Source organism: Eleginops maclovinus, chromosome 1 (assembly GCF_036324505.1).
Source record: "Eleginops maclovinus isolate JMC-PN-2008 ecotype Puerto Natales chromosome 1, JC_Emac_rtc_rv5, whole genome shotgun sequence".
Lineage (NCBI taxonomy): Eukaryota > Metazoa > Chordata > Actinopteri > Perciformes > Eleginopidae > Eleginops > Eleginops maclovinus.
In genome coordinates, this window is record NC_086349.1 from 14189406 (window position 1) to 14203622 (window position 14217).

The 14217-nt window shown below is 40.9% G+C and overlaps 3 protein-coding genes across 3 annotated transcripts in view; 2 read left to right on the forward strand and 1 right to left on the reverse strand.

Moving 5' to 3' along the window:
* The window catches only part of dip2ba (disco-interacting protein 2 homolog Ba), a 42200-nt gene extending 38858 nt beyond the window's left edge, over positions 1-3342 (forward strand). The window contains exon 38 of the mRNA XM_063880894.1: positions 216-3342. Coding sequence (XP_063736964.1) covers positions 216-468 — 253 coding nt within the window. The 3' untranslated portion in view covers positions 469-3342. The remainder of the gene's footprint in view (positions 1-215) is intronic.
* A 1285-nt stretch (positions 3343-4627) lies between these two features.
* LOC134869934 (transmembrane protease serine 11D) lies at positions 4628-8029 on the reverse strand. The gene is made up of 5 exons (XM_063891934.1): positions 7945-8029; positions 6465-6648; positions 5616-5893; positions 4949-5091; positions 4628-4864 (listed from the first exon to the last, which is right to left on the reverse strand). The coding sequence occupies exons 1-5, from the start codon at positions 8027-8029 to the stop codon at positions 4628-4630; spliced, it is 927 nt and encodes a 308-aa protein (XP_063748004.1).
* A 715-nt stretch (positions 8030-8744) lies between these two features.
* The window catches only part of scn8aa (sodium channel, voltage gated, type VIII, alpha subunit a), a 41855-nt gene continuing 36382 nt past the window's right edge, over positions 8745-14217 (forward strand). The window contains exons 1-2 of the mRNA XM_063882905.1: positions 8745-8929; positions 11984-12317. Of these exons, the coding sequence (XP_063738975.1) occupies positions 12039-12317 (279 nt within the window). The 5' untranslated portion in view covers positions 8745-8929; positions 11984-12038. The remainder of the gene's footprint in view (positions 8930-11983; positions 12318-14217) is intronic.

The following is a 14217-nucleotide window of genomic DNA, read 5'->3' on the forward strand; positions in this document are numbered from 1 at the left end:
ATTCCCATTAGCTCATTTAATCTCAGGAAATATCCAAGGGTTTGTCTCGCGACTGTAATCTTAGAAAATATATATGTTTGCCTCTGATAACTCCCCACTGTCACATTGTTTTTATTTTATTTTTAATCTACGATGTTCCTGACACACCGTTGTACCATAGCCTGTAGTCCTCACACTAACAGACATCCCATGACTGACCCCCTCTCGCTCCTCAGCGCTGTGTTCACGTGGACCAACCTGCTGGTGGTGGTGGCGGAGCTGAGCGGCTCGGAGCAGGAGGCCTTGGACCTGGTGCCCCTCGTCACCAACGTCGTCCTGGAGGAGCACCACCTCATCGTGGGGGTGGTGGTCATCGTGGACCCCGGGGTGATCCCCATCAACTCCAGAGGAGAGAAGCAGAGGATGCACCTGCGAGACTCCTTCCTGGCCGACCAACTGGACCCTATCTACGTGGCCTACAACATGTGATTCCCCATCTGATGGAAATGCAGAAAACTGAGCCGGGCTCTGAGAAAAGACGTGAGGGAGGAGGACTGGGGGGTGTGTTCAGTAGCAACCCCCCCGATTTTAAAGCTCAGACACAGATTGGGAACACCAAACAATGTGGGAATGCAAACACAGCTCGAGTACTGTGACCAGAACGTGCTTCCCTCAGAAACTGAAACACGATCTCCATCCCTCATCACGCAAACTCACGTTTTTTTAAAAGACATTTTAATTACATGCTTTCATCAAAGAGGCAAATCCTCCCCTCCTTCCATTCCTTGGTTTTATCCTGATCCATTCATCACCGTGTGTTTCTCTCTTGTTTTTACCCCCTCCATTCTTGAAGGCAGGAACGGGAACTGCTGAGAGGAGCTGGAACTTTCCCCCTCTTGCACTTTAAGTCCTCGCGCCTCTGAGTCCGCTTCCTGTCTCCCCTGCCTCAAGGGACCCCTCACCCCTTGTTAGCTACTTTCGTGAGAGCAAATCTACATCAGTATTAAGAAGGGCCACCAGCGGGTGCAGTAAACCACCATATGCCCCGTGGCTCTCGCCTCCCATCACATACTGAATTGTTTGTTGGTGTGGGAAAAGAAAGACGTTGTTCTTAAACCTGGATTTGAGAGGTGATCTTTGATGGGCAGAAAGACATAAGGATTGGTCCGTTAGATAGTTCTGATGATTGTGAAGTGCTTATGCATTTTTTTTTTTAAAGCAACACTTTTTAAAAGAAGAGCTTAGGTGTGCATGCTTATTTGAAATGCAATCAATGTTAACATGCAGGTTAACAAAAGAAAACTGTTAGCTATGGACTCTGACAGCAGTGGGTTGGTTGGTCAGTCCTCTTTAGAGTGTAATATAATAGAAAGCTCCAGAACAAAGTGGACCTTAAGTAGAGATTTTCTTACGGTCAAGCTGGACAGGATGACACCGGTTTGCGGGCATGGCCACAATAAAGCTGCTAGCTTGCAGTCTGTGTGTAGTTTCCCATGAGCAAGCAAAGGAGCAGTGTTCACGTCATGTTAGCGTCACAGCCGGTTACATTAATGTAGATCTTCAGAAGGCAAGTCAGTGCCTTTTACTGCACCATGGTGATATTTACAGTATGATTACAAACGGTCTAACAAAATAAAATATCAGAACTTTGCCTTACTAAACCTGTGGAACTTTTTAATGTTTAATCCCTCATTTCTAGCTGTGCTATTAGTGTATACAAAGGACTATTCCACCTTTTTCACATGTGGAATCTGACGGCAGTTTATAACTCGTATCATTTTTGATAGAGGAAGGGGGAGGGGTGGTTTCTTCTTGTTTTGCTAAGATGTTTGCGGTCATGCCTTTCTCATTTCATATCATAACCATTTGAACCAATTCTGAATGTCTGTAACACTGAAAAAAGTTAATTAGGAATGAACAACAATCAGTAAGCAAACCGTGATTTAAAAAATGGCAGAACCCTCCTTTATAAAAAAAGAAAAATGGAGGCAATAAATGAGGGTAAGGATGTTATCTGTATACTGTATTTTAGAGGTCAAATATTACTGGTGTTGATGTGTACATGGATATGATCTTTCATACTTGACAGCATTTTTCTGCTTTGTTAATTTAAAGGTATCACAAGAGAGAAGAAAAAGGTTTCAGATTATTTTGGCAGGAACAATGTGCACTTTCTGTGTGTGTGTGTGTGTGTGTGTGTGTGTGTGTGTGTGTGTGTGTGTGTGTGTGTGTGTGTGTGTGTGTGTGTGTGTGTGTGTGTGTGTGTGTGTGTGTGTGTGTGTGTGTGTGTGTGTGTGTGTGTGTGTGTGTGTGTGTGTGTGTGTGTGTGTGTTTTTCCAGCTAAACAGTGGTATTTGGCTTATCTGGTGCAACAAGGTTTGTTTTTTGTAACGAAACAAATCCCAGAATATTGAACATTTCTTTCTTCTTTTTTTTTTTGTCGCCACCACTGTATTTTATTTCTTTCCAATCAACATTGGAATCGGATATAGTTCTAAGCAGTTTGTTCAATATTTTTAAGGATTTTTTAAATTCTCTCTTTAATCTTTCTTTTAAAACTGCTTAACTTCTGCAAACAGCTGGTTTGATTTTGAAGCAGCCCAAAAAAAAAAACATGAACCACTTTTCATTCGGTGACGGACACCGAGGACACGTATGCGAGCCAGTATGTGCGGCACGTTAGAATAACTCATAAATAACAAAGTGAAGCTTCTGAGCTGCTGTGTGAAAATTGCTTTGTTGCTACTGTTTAACTCCGACAAGTTTTAATAAAGTTTTATAATGTCATGTTGGCCTTCAAGCCTTTTCAATAGACATTGGTGCTATTCAATAAGGGAAGGTTGACAGGCTTCTGTCCTCCAATGTCGTAACAAACAAGGTTTCTTCCTGGATGCCCTTTATGTGTGAAAATCAGTCATTCTTTTTCCATGCCAACATCTCACTCTTAAATTGTTCATCATCACCAGTTTTCATTGAGATCTGCTGAAGACTTTCTCAACAGGCGACCACTCAACACGGTCAATGCATTTTGACATATCCACCGTTTTCCATTTTAATATTTATTTCAGTTTTCAAAGTGTTGTGAAGAATAGCGTGCATTTCAAACCTCCAAAGTTATTCCAAGCACAAATGTACATGTGAGGTAATGAAATTAGGATCTTTCACACAAAAAATACTCAAGGGCCCACAATGTATACCTCAGCGACTGTCTGTTCACTATGCATCGTCGAGCTGCAGCAGAGACATTCTCAACTAGTCAATGGTGCGATAACTTCTAACAACATGTCTTACTTGACAAAAAAAACACTGTCACACTGTCATTGGATGTGTTTCATGTAAAATAAAAAAAATCCTTTGTCAGAATTTTCTGGTGCTTTCTTCTTTTTCACATCTTCAGGAAGCAGCTGCTGCTTTTCAAAAGAAATATGGAGTGAGCTGGTAGCTGGAGAGGTGCCAGTTCTCCTAGGCCACTGCCGAGGTGCCCTTGAGCAAGGCACCTAACCTCTATCTGCTCCCTTGGCGCCGGGTACCTGGCTGCCTCTCTGCTCTGCCACCTCTCCTCTGCATGTGGTTGTGTGTGCATGTATTTCCTCTGTGTTTGTGCATGTATATCCTCTGTGTGTTTAATGTGTGTCAACATAACAGAGTAGAGAAAGCAATTTCCCTGTAAGGGATTAATAAAAGTATGTCTTCTTCTTATTCTTCTTCTTTAAAGTAAAGTAGCATCTTCCCTCCACCAGGTGGCGGGCTAACGTGCTCATGGGCTCCTCACGTTCTGATATGCCATACCGTCTGCTGTATGTAAATAGATGGATTCGGTCCAGTTTAATAAAAAGGATAAACACCACCCAGAGAGATTTAACAGCACAACCTTTCCTACTAGAATGAATTTGTTTTATATATTAATGGATTATAGCTGACTTCTGCTTAAAGGCTTATGAACCCTCTTCCAGTGGTCCTTATTGGTAAGTGAAACCTATTCAACTACACATAGATATATATTAATGTTCATTTCAAAGCTGAACTAACTGACTTTTATTCAAATTTGAATTAATAATCTTGCCTCGTTAGCCTTAAAGTGTTTATTTCAAACCTTAATTTGACTTAAACTCTTATTTCTCTCACTCAACCTGCACATTAAAACAAAGCAATCAGTTCTTGATATGTGGAAAGCCCTGTCCTCATTATGTTTTTCTTACTTATCCACTTTTTAACTTTTAATGCAATTAAATGTAATCTTGTCTTATATTTGTAAAATACGTTTTTTGTAATTGACTGAATAGGCCTTAATGTCCAGAGAGGCATTTGTTTTTTTAAAACCGTAGTCAACAAACCCAATACACATGATCCAATAAATAAACAATGTATATCAATACATAAAACATACAGTTAAATCATAATCTCTTGTGAAATAAGAAAACAAATTCTGACTTTCACAAAATACAGTTTCCCCGTTAGCCACATCGCTCTGGCTGATTAAGAAACTTTGCATTCAAGGCAATTGAAACAGCTTGCGTAGAATGAACAGGCTGGTCAAGCTGAGTCGTAATGACAGTAAAAATAAATGTCATGATGAGTCGTAGGAACGTCTCCTCAGACGGCTCAAACATGTTAACAGTCTGATGTGAAGCAGTGATGTTTATTGCTGTCAGACAGTGTGGAGCAGCATCAGAGCGACACTGAATAGCGCTGGGATCAGCCTCGTGTTCAGTCTGTGTGCAGCTGATGCTGTCTGACCCTGCATCCAACCTGCAAACCTGCTGGTCCTGGCGTACACCCCCGGCTTGTGAGGAAGTCCACACTCATGACCGAAGCTCGTCACTCCTACCACATAAAACCTGTCCTCGTCCTCACTGTAGCACTGCAGGGGCCCCCCGCTGTCACCCTGAGGGACACACACACAAAGCAGTCACGTCTTACTGAAATTAAACCTGAAGGAAGTTTGGGAAATGTTTAAAGGAATAATCACCTGGCAGGAATCAGCCTTCCCGCTCTCCAGTCCAGCGCAGATCATGTTTTCAGTGATGAAGCCGCTGTACCAGCTGATCCCGTTACATGTTCTCCTGTCAATGAGCTCTACCTCCACTTCCTGCAATCTGTTCATCAGCCTGCCTGTAGTCAATAACACCAGAGACAGATGATGACACATTAATGGCCCCTGGGCACACGTAGAAGGCCCCCCACTCTGTCTGACCAACATGTCGGTTAGCTATGCAGTGGTTAAGGTATACTTTTGAATGATCCATTTGAACTAATAACTGATTCACAAAACATTAAAATAACTGGCAATAAAGCCTTGAATAAAGAAAAAGGCTGAAATTGGCCAATGCTTTTCTCAGGACTTTTAACATATTCCTGCTGCCATCACAGGTTACTTTTATTAGCTCTTGTAGTTATGGTTACTTTTACACTTTTGTACTCATGTCTTTTGAGGAGTGCTACTGCATGTATGGTGTGGCTTTAGATGAATTGGAACAAAGTCTGATAAAGGGCCCCAAATGATGTCTGAGTCTGTATCAGTTAGGTTTAAAAAATACAATGTTTTTATGGCAAATACGATCCGTCTGTTCAAACTATACATCGTGTTAGTCAGACATGGTTTCAAAAGTGCAATGTGGAAAAAAAAATGAACCAACCTTTGTAGTAGGGGCTCCCCCATCCGCTGATGAAGCAGTGGCTGAAGTTGAGGAATAACTCATGAGCGTCATACAGAGGAGTGCAGACCGGCTGGACATGGTCAGTGAAGTCGAAGGGAGAGCTGAGGAGCAGGAGAGTCACATCACTGTCAGACGTGACGTTGCTGTAGTCTTCGTGCATTTTCACTTTACTGATGGAGCGGATCTGGGTTCGATCTCCTGGAGCAGATAACACATTCAATCCGGCCACCACACTGAAATAATTTATGTGGATCCTTCTGGAGACAGAACAGACACAGCAATACATTAAATTTCACACGTTTAACTGTCCATGATGCTGATGATGCTTTTCCCTTTACAAAAAGAGCCAGCTGTTTACTATCCCATCATAAAAAGTACATAAATGGTGGTTTTATGTGTTCATCTGAACTGTTTATTTTATTGATATACAAATATATTCTACATATTGTCTGTTTTTGTTAGTGTGGGATTTATGAGGCATGAAATATAACTGATATTTGTAATCTGTGTTTACTTCTTATTGGACATTCCTATATGGATATAAGTGCACCACACACTTACACAAAAGTAAAAAATCACCAGAACTCAGAGGTGGGTCGAACTAGGTTGAATCACAGCAGCATTTCTCAAACTATATTCAAGGATGAATTTATGGGCCACGTTGGTTTTAACTTCTGAATTCCTAGTTATGAGTACACTTCAGAATCAAAGTTTCCATAGTGTGTTTACATTATTTTGTCTAATCGATCGGCACATATGCAGAGTGAGTCATGTAATAAATGTGACTGAGGGCAGGTCAGTGAGGTGTGTCAGATATAACCTACTCACAGGTATTTTTTGAAGCAGTGCGCAGCAGTGAGCACCAAGAGCCTGCTGATGATCGTCCCACCGCAGTGATGCCTGGACTTGATCTGGATGCTAACCTGCCAGGGCCAAGCCCCCTCAGGAGCCTCCCGACCCCCCAGTATACGAGACTCACCAGGGGGGCTGACCAGGGGCCGCTGCCCACAGCCTTAGAAACACACAAAGTTTAATGTAATTTTGATATTACATGTGGTTTAATAGCTAATGGTTCTACAGTACAGAAAAGCAGTCCACTGCAGTATATTGATAAAATAAAAAACCATTGAGATTATTTATCAAGCTAAATTAGATTCATTTGGATTTATCTCTAAAGTTATATGTATTTTTTTTTTTAATAATACGGCTTTATAAACTAAAAACTATTTGAAGGCAACTCAGAGGGTGGGAAGTTATAATGATGTGATCCACTAGAAGATAACAAGCAGGAAACAACAAACATGTCTCATTTCGGCACAATGTTTAACTTTTGTTTAACTGTACAAAGGTTAAGGCGAGAACAATCAACATAAGACTCTGAAAAACACCTGTCACCTGTGGCTGTCTCAGGACTGTCTACCTGTATAGCTGCGCGCACTTTGCTCGTGCACTGGTTGCGCGTCACAGGAGTCTTCCACTGCTAGCTTGACAGCTGTGAGTAGCCTACTAAATTATCGATCTCGTTGTTGACGTTTTTATGATAATATTACGTTATAATTATGCTTTTGAAGTGTCTTTGGAGGGCTATCAGTTTTGGAAACTTGCCAAACTTTTAGTTGGATTTAGATACGTTTGAAGATAGTGCTGCTGGCTAACGCATTGAAAAACAGTTGGCACCATTTAGCTGGGTTTGTGTTGCATCATTTAAAAGTAGCTTACTATTGCTGTCTTCTCTAATGTTAACTTACCTACCTAAGCTGCAACGACACGCTAAAATTAAGCGTGATGCTAGTTTAAATACAGTCATAAAGATTGCAAACTGACCCATTAATGTTAACCTACGACAATGTGTTTCTCTACTTTACGTTTGCTAACAGCCAAAATGAGTTAGTTTCTGGTCATACCAGACCAAGCATGGCCTGAAACAAACTGAGTGAGTTAGTGTTATATTTCTAATGAATCAAAAATATTTTTCTTAGGTTTAGATTTGGTATTCCTTATTCTTTCAAAAGTAAGCTTCCTATTGTTGATTTAAATATGATCTTTTCAGGCAGAAGAAAATCAACTTTTCAACTTAGTAAAAGTGAGTTACCTGTATAGATGCTTTTATTGTCAACTTCCCATTTTGGCTTTATACCCATTTGACTAACAACAAATCTCACTGACTATATTATTGGACTGAATAGAATAGCTAAATGGTCGCCCAAAATGAGCTCATTTTTTTCAGAAAGTAAAATGATTATTCTCTAAAATATATATTTTTATAGTTACTTCGACATTTCCCTCCCCTGATCATGGCTGTACTCACTGTCCTCTGGTGAAGTTGGAGCATTTAAACACAGAGGAGTCACATACAGCAGCAACAGCAGCAGCAGCAGCAGGTTTAACTCCATCTAGTTTAACATTAAACTCCTGAAGACTTTTTTTGGACCACGTTCCGGCCAATGACGTCATTTGCAGGTTTAAATAACAACATTATAAAAAAACAACAACATTATATTAAATATTATTTTTTGTACAACACACACACACACACACACACACACACACACACACACACACACACACACACACACACACACACACACACACACACACAGAGGGGCAGTTTCCCAGATGAGGTTCTGCCAATTTGCATATTAATTTGTTTTATTTAACAGCAGTGCAGGAGAAGGCAGATGTTATAATTAAAGATATAGTCTGCAATAACATAGAGTTGATATGCTCCATCTTCTAAAATATGTGTGTGATAGAATAAACCGGATCACTTATAACTAAGTGTCTTATTTAATGCATTTCACAAAGCAAATGATAATTTTATGTGAGGGGAATGTTACATGATTTTGGCATTTCACATGAATTTGAACAGGTTTCACAGAGGTATCTCAGACATACGGCCCCTTGTGGGAGCCCATAGCCTGTGCCCATAGCCTGCCAGCAAAATAAATGCCTGCTCTACAAACTGCACACAAAGTGAGCCGATGCTTTTTGTCAGAAAAACCTTGTGCGCATTTTCTTTGCACAATCTCACACAGGCTCATCTCCCATCCCGGTGAGCTGTTTTGGTGAACCACACTGACGCTGCAGGCCTAAATGACATTTAGGATTTCACAAAACGCACTTGCCGACACTCCCTTACATTCTGCTGAGAGTCATCAATTATGCAGGGGAACTGCTCGCGCTGAGGGGGGAAGATAGCGGCAACAATATGGCGACAACTGCAGTTTCTCCCTAGTCTTTTCCACATCTGCACTCCTTCAACGTCTTTCCGGATTCTTTGTAACGCTTACAAAGTGAGTATCCTTCATTTATAACCTTTCGAGAAAAACGGTGCATATGCTGTTTGGTGAGTGGAGGTTTTCTCGCTGTCGGTATCCTTGCGTAAATGTCGCAGAGCTGCACACTGCCCGCATCTTTTTTTGGAGCGGGATGGGAGAGGGTGTCTGCGCTTGGTTAGCATCTTTCGGCTGGACCAGAACACGAAAACCTAATTTGTCAATCAGTTTATGTTGATTGCAAGGAATCTATCGGATTATTTATTTCGTCGAGCATCCGAGGCGTTGATTAAACCTTTGTGAGAGAAAATGTCCCGCAGGTTAGGCATCAGGTAGGGCGCCGTCTGACTGAACCAGCCCAAAAAAATAAAAACGAAACTGGAGATTTCTCCCAAATTGTGGTCACTATTTTTTGCCATTTTATGCCCCTCCGGACTACAGAATGGGGCTCATGAATCACCATACGGCTTCGATGCTATGTGAGTAGCCTGATCCTTTCACAACCAACAGCCAAGAAATTTACATTCCTCCAGGTGACTTTGGTGTAGCATCATCCTCTGTTCCCTAATCGTCTTATTTTTTTATGTTTAACCTAATATTTCAGACCGTAAGTGTGTGTGTTTTCAAGCTGCTCTTTAGCTTCATGCTTTGGGCTATCTTGTGCACAGATAGAGCCCTTATTGATTTGGCACTCGACATGGCTTCACGGGTGTGGTGCAGATCCTCCAAGGCAACGCGCAAAAAAAACGCACAGCATATCCCAGAAAAGGAAAAATGAATCGTGATTTGCTTGATACGCTTAGTCAATATCAGGAACATATTGCTTTGATCTATTGTGATACATCGTCATTACACCTGTGACTTTGACACATCCACATTTACGTGACATTTTAAACACAAACCTCCCACTGCAGCAATATTGCTTTTGCTAATTTGTTTGAGAGCACCGTGCACCATAATGCTTCTTACTTTACTATTCAATGCAATATATTAGGTTGAAAATGCACACAATGGCGTCCACGACCCTCCTTAACACGTTTATGGAACAAGTGTTCATTTGGTCTCTAAAATTGGGAACTGAGACGATGGCAAAATGTGTCTTGTTTTTTCTGTGGAAATAAACGAACCAGGGTAAGCAGCTCTCGAGACTGAGACACAAGACGAGTGTTGTCATCATGACTTCCTAACATTGGACAGAATTGAAGGATCATCTGCAGGCCTTTACAGGCGTCGAGGGGAGAGCATAGCTAGAGAATCGAAAAAACGGGTTTTCCCTGTCAGATCGGTTATGATTTCTTCTCTCTATCAACCTTGCGTATGCTTTCGTGCATGTGCATGTGTGTTTGCGCGCACCCGTGTGGTGCTGAAGCGGACAGCGCCAGCAGAGCAGCAGAAGGCTCAGAGACAGCCAGGTTCCGGGGTCCATTTTAAAACAGACGTCTTGGCTCACAGGCTGCATGTTTTCATGTGTGGAGCCTTTGCTGTGTGATATCTGCTTTACACGTCGAGCATGTTTAATGATGCTGTGTTATGCAAGAGGGGAGCAGGGAAGTGACAGGCCTTGTGATTCAGATAGGGTGGATAGTGTTCTCCATAATAAGGCTGCTTTACCTCCACCATATAGACTGAAAAACAGCTTCGTGTTAAATGAAAGTGGGATTGAGGGTGAAATTTACATAAAACCCCCAATTATTCCAGCCATCTTCCAAATGTCTCTGTTCAGGTGTGGCTGTGTTTGTGAACTCATCTCAGCTCCCTCTTGTTTTCCCCAGCACTGCCTCACATGGGAATATTGACAGTGTCCCACAGCTCAAAACCGTTGTCATGTTACCATCATAGCCTTTTACATTTAAGTGTGCTTCGAAAAGGCTTGAGTCATGCAGCCATTAAGTGCACTGGGTTTCCTGTTAGCGTTTTCAGAGCTATTAAAAAACCTCATTGGGAGTAAAATCATAAATGGGTCTTGTTGTGAGAGGAAAGATATGTCAATATATTTGAAATCCAACATGTTACGAATACACTCTTATTGGTTCTTATTTCTGATATAGTTTTCATGTAAACTAATACTTTTTTAAGCCACTGAGCGTGTTTTAAGGTACAAGTTTTCCCTGTTGACGTTAACTGATTATTGAACACAAGTCTGTTCATGTTTCCACTGCAATTATCTCCCTTAACTGGGAAAAGGTAAAGAGAGGAAGATAATGTCGGGTTTGTGGCAGCTTAATACCCTTAAAGGGATATTTCCCCGTACATAATGACTATGGCTTTGGCAGCCATCTGCTTGGGTTTGACTGTTGACCATATAATAAAAGGGGTTTTAAAACACCAAATATAAACAGGATCTATTTATATCTATAGTTATTTAAAGAGAAAGCCAGACATAAATACATAGGTGGAGTGTTCAAGAGGGTTGAAGTAAACACCTCTTTGACTGTTAAACACTTTTTCTCCCTGTGTGCGTTGACAAATGTGCAGACATTGTGTATAAAATCTATAGTTTTGTATACACAATCTATAGAGATATACACACTATCATGGAGCATCAAATGCCCTGTTGTGATTGTACGTTGACGTTGTAGACTTCTGTTTTTGGACAAATGTTTTTATTTATTGGCTGTTTTATTGTGTAAATGTATAAGAAAAAACAAGCAATATAACAAAAATATATTATTATTAATTAATGTCGCGAGGTATGCATCATTAAGGCAGCTATTTTTGTAGTACTTCCTCCATTGTAATACCAGCGGAATCAAATAATTAGCATTTACACTGTTTGTTTTGCATTTCCTCTATTTAGCCTCTTTTAAAATGAATATTCGATGCATCTGTAAAACATGTGTGTTTCGTAAACATGCATGCATGTCGGTGTTTGTGACCCTTCTTCATCCATTTGGTTACTTTTGGTTCCAAATGTTTTCTTTTATTCACAAAGTCTTAAGGAGTAGTGCTGACAACTTAAATTATTTTATTTGGATAAAAATAAATAGTATTCAGTTGCGCAGCATCAAAAATGTCTTTAAAAGTGTTATGAACGTTTGGTTAACCTCTTGTCTCTGTCTGCTCCTCCTGCAGAGCTGCTACTGTGGATGGTACAAACCTAAAGACCAGGTAGCTGCAGGATGAAAACATGGCTGCACCCCTTATTGCACCGCCAGGACCTGATAGCTTCAAGAAGTTTACTGTTGAATCTTTGGCGATTATTGAGCTGCGCATCAATGAGGAGAAAAACAGGAAGCCTCCCAAGCAGGACAGCAGCTACCGCGACGATGATGATGAGAACAAGCCCAAGCCCAACAGTGACCTGGAGGCTGGGAGGAGCCTGCCCTATATCTACGGGGACATCCCTAAGGGAATGGTGGCGGTACCACTGGAGGACCTGGACCCATACTACCTGAATTCTCAGAAAGTGAGTTTACCATCTGAGGCAGACCAACACATGTATAGTGATGCTATTATATTACAACCATTAGAGCTGATTTAGCCAAAGGATGTTTCTGAATATGGCTGGGTATCAAGCTTCAATACAACAGAAATGCAGCATCCAAAATATAAAAAACGGTTCTAAAAGCTGGCATCTGATCTCTATTCTCAAGTATTAGGTTTATATCCTGAAACACTGGTATCCCAAAATGAACATTTTAAGCGATACGCAGTCTTACTAAAAATAATGGTAATTGCCCCTCTACTTCAGACGGCCAAAAGCTAAAATCAAGCTGTTTATTTTACTAAACATTGTAATATTACATTTATAGTGCCTCTTTTTGGAAGGCAGAATATGATTACATCACATCACTGCTCAACTCTCTGTATCTCAGTCTTTTAAGGTGTTGTTTTGTCAGATTTGGACCTTTCTGTAGCATTATTTAAATTAAATGAAGTCTGTGGCATCTTGATAGATAAGCAGGACTTTATTTTAAACATTTTAAGATTTAAATAATTGTTATCTAAATGTGGCCACAACCCGGAACTTGCAACACTATTCCTTTTTTGTTCCCTGATTGATCAGCATACTCACCGGTATTGTTGCTTACGTATATCGAAAGCCCGTTGTTGTACATCAGCCAAATCCAATTATGCATATTAACATCTCAGATAACTGTTAATAGCTGAGTGGCCTAATGACGTCGAGGTGAGTCATATGATTTGCTGGAAGTAACTCAGACACTCAGAGGAGTGACGTGTGGTTTGCGACAGTTTTTTGGTGTGCTGTGTTTACAGCTATTTTAATTTTATGATAAAAGTAAAGAATATAATTATCTGTTCCTCCTTGAAGACCTTTGGGGACTGTGACAGTCCAGCTCTCCAGTCGTTGAGTGGTCCGTATCTCCGATTTGCTCGCGGGGCTTTGGGGAAAAGGTCCGAAGCAGTAACTGTTTGAAAGACGGTTGTTCCACATGACCGACTTTCCTAATTGTTCAAAAATTAATTTTCGGCAGGAACGAAATGCGGCTGCGACAGTAGGCTGAGAGGAGTCTGGTTCTCTTAGAGGAGACACATCTCTCTGGAGTACCTGTCCTCCCTGACGCCATGTGAGGACGGACAGATGACCTTGAGAGTCCCTGAACATCCCCATTATGTGTCCCTGTCAACCAGAACTGTTATAGCAGACTGGATTCATGTCAGGTGACTGTGTCTTGCTCTTGATGGACCAATTGGCCTCTAAATAAACATTTTTAAAGACATAACATCCATTACTCCATTATCTCGATAAAGGGTGAAATGAAGGCTATGGAAAGTTCCAAACTTCAATTATTTTTGAATTAGTGTCCTAAGGTCGGTTTAATGCTGGTGTGTTGATCAATACACTGAAGAGTTAGGCCAACATCCTCTACCATGGTAAAATCATTTGTTGTCTATTGTTACCAAAGAATTATGTAACAAAATTGGCGTTTCTATTCAAAATGGTCTCCTCAAATCAGATATTTTTTAAATGCTGCTTCACTTTTGTGATGTTGTATAACTCAGTGCCTGTCCACACAGTGTTCCTTAAATATAACAAGTCCTGCCTGGAAAAAAAAGCCTGTAATATTTGTTTAGTCATCATCATTAGCTCAACAGATTTTTTTTTAGATGGTGTGTGTGTGTGTGTGTGTGTGTGTGTGTGTGTGTGTGTGTGTGTGTGTGTGTGTGTGTGTGTGTGTGTGTGTGTGTGTGTGTGTGTGTGTGTGTGTGTGTGTGTGTGTGTGTGTGTGTGTGTGTGTGTGTGTGTGTGTGTGTGTGTGTGTGTGTGTGTGTGTGTGTGTGTGTGTGTGTGAATTCAGGTGCACAGTATTTGAGTCTCCGTCTGTCTCTGTCTCATTCCTCCC

Bases quoted from the DNA above. Each gene is read 5' to 3' on its own strand.
- LOC134869934 (XM_063891934.1), bottom strand. From the start codon at position 8,029: ATGGAGTTAAACCTGCTGCTGCTGCTGCTGTTGCTGCTGTATGTGACT. The intron at 5,092-5,615 runs GTTGGTTCATTT...TATTGACTACAG, and splicing joins GGGGAGCCCCTACTACAAAG to GCAGGCTGATGAACAGATTG. The intron at 4,865-4,948 runs GTGATTATTCCT...TGTGTCCCTCAG, and splicing joins GGAAGGCTGATTCCTGCCAG to GGTGACAGCGGGGGGCCCCT.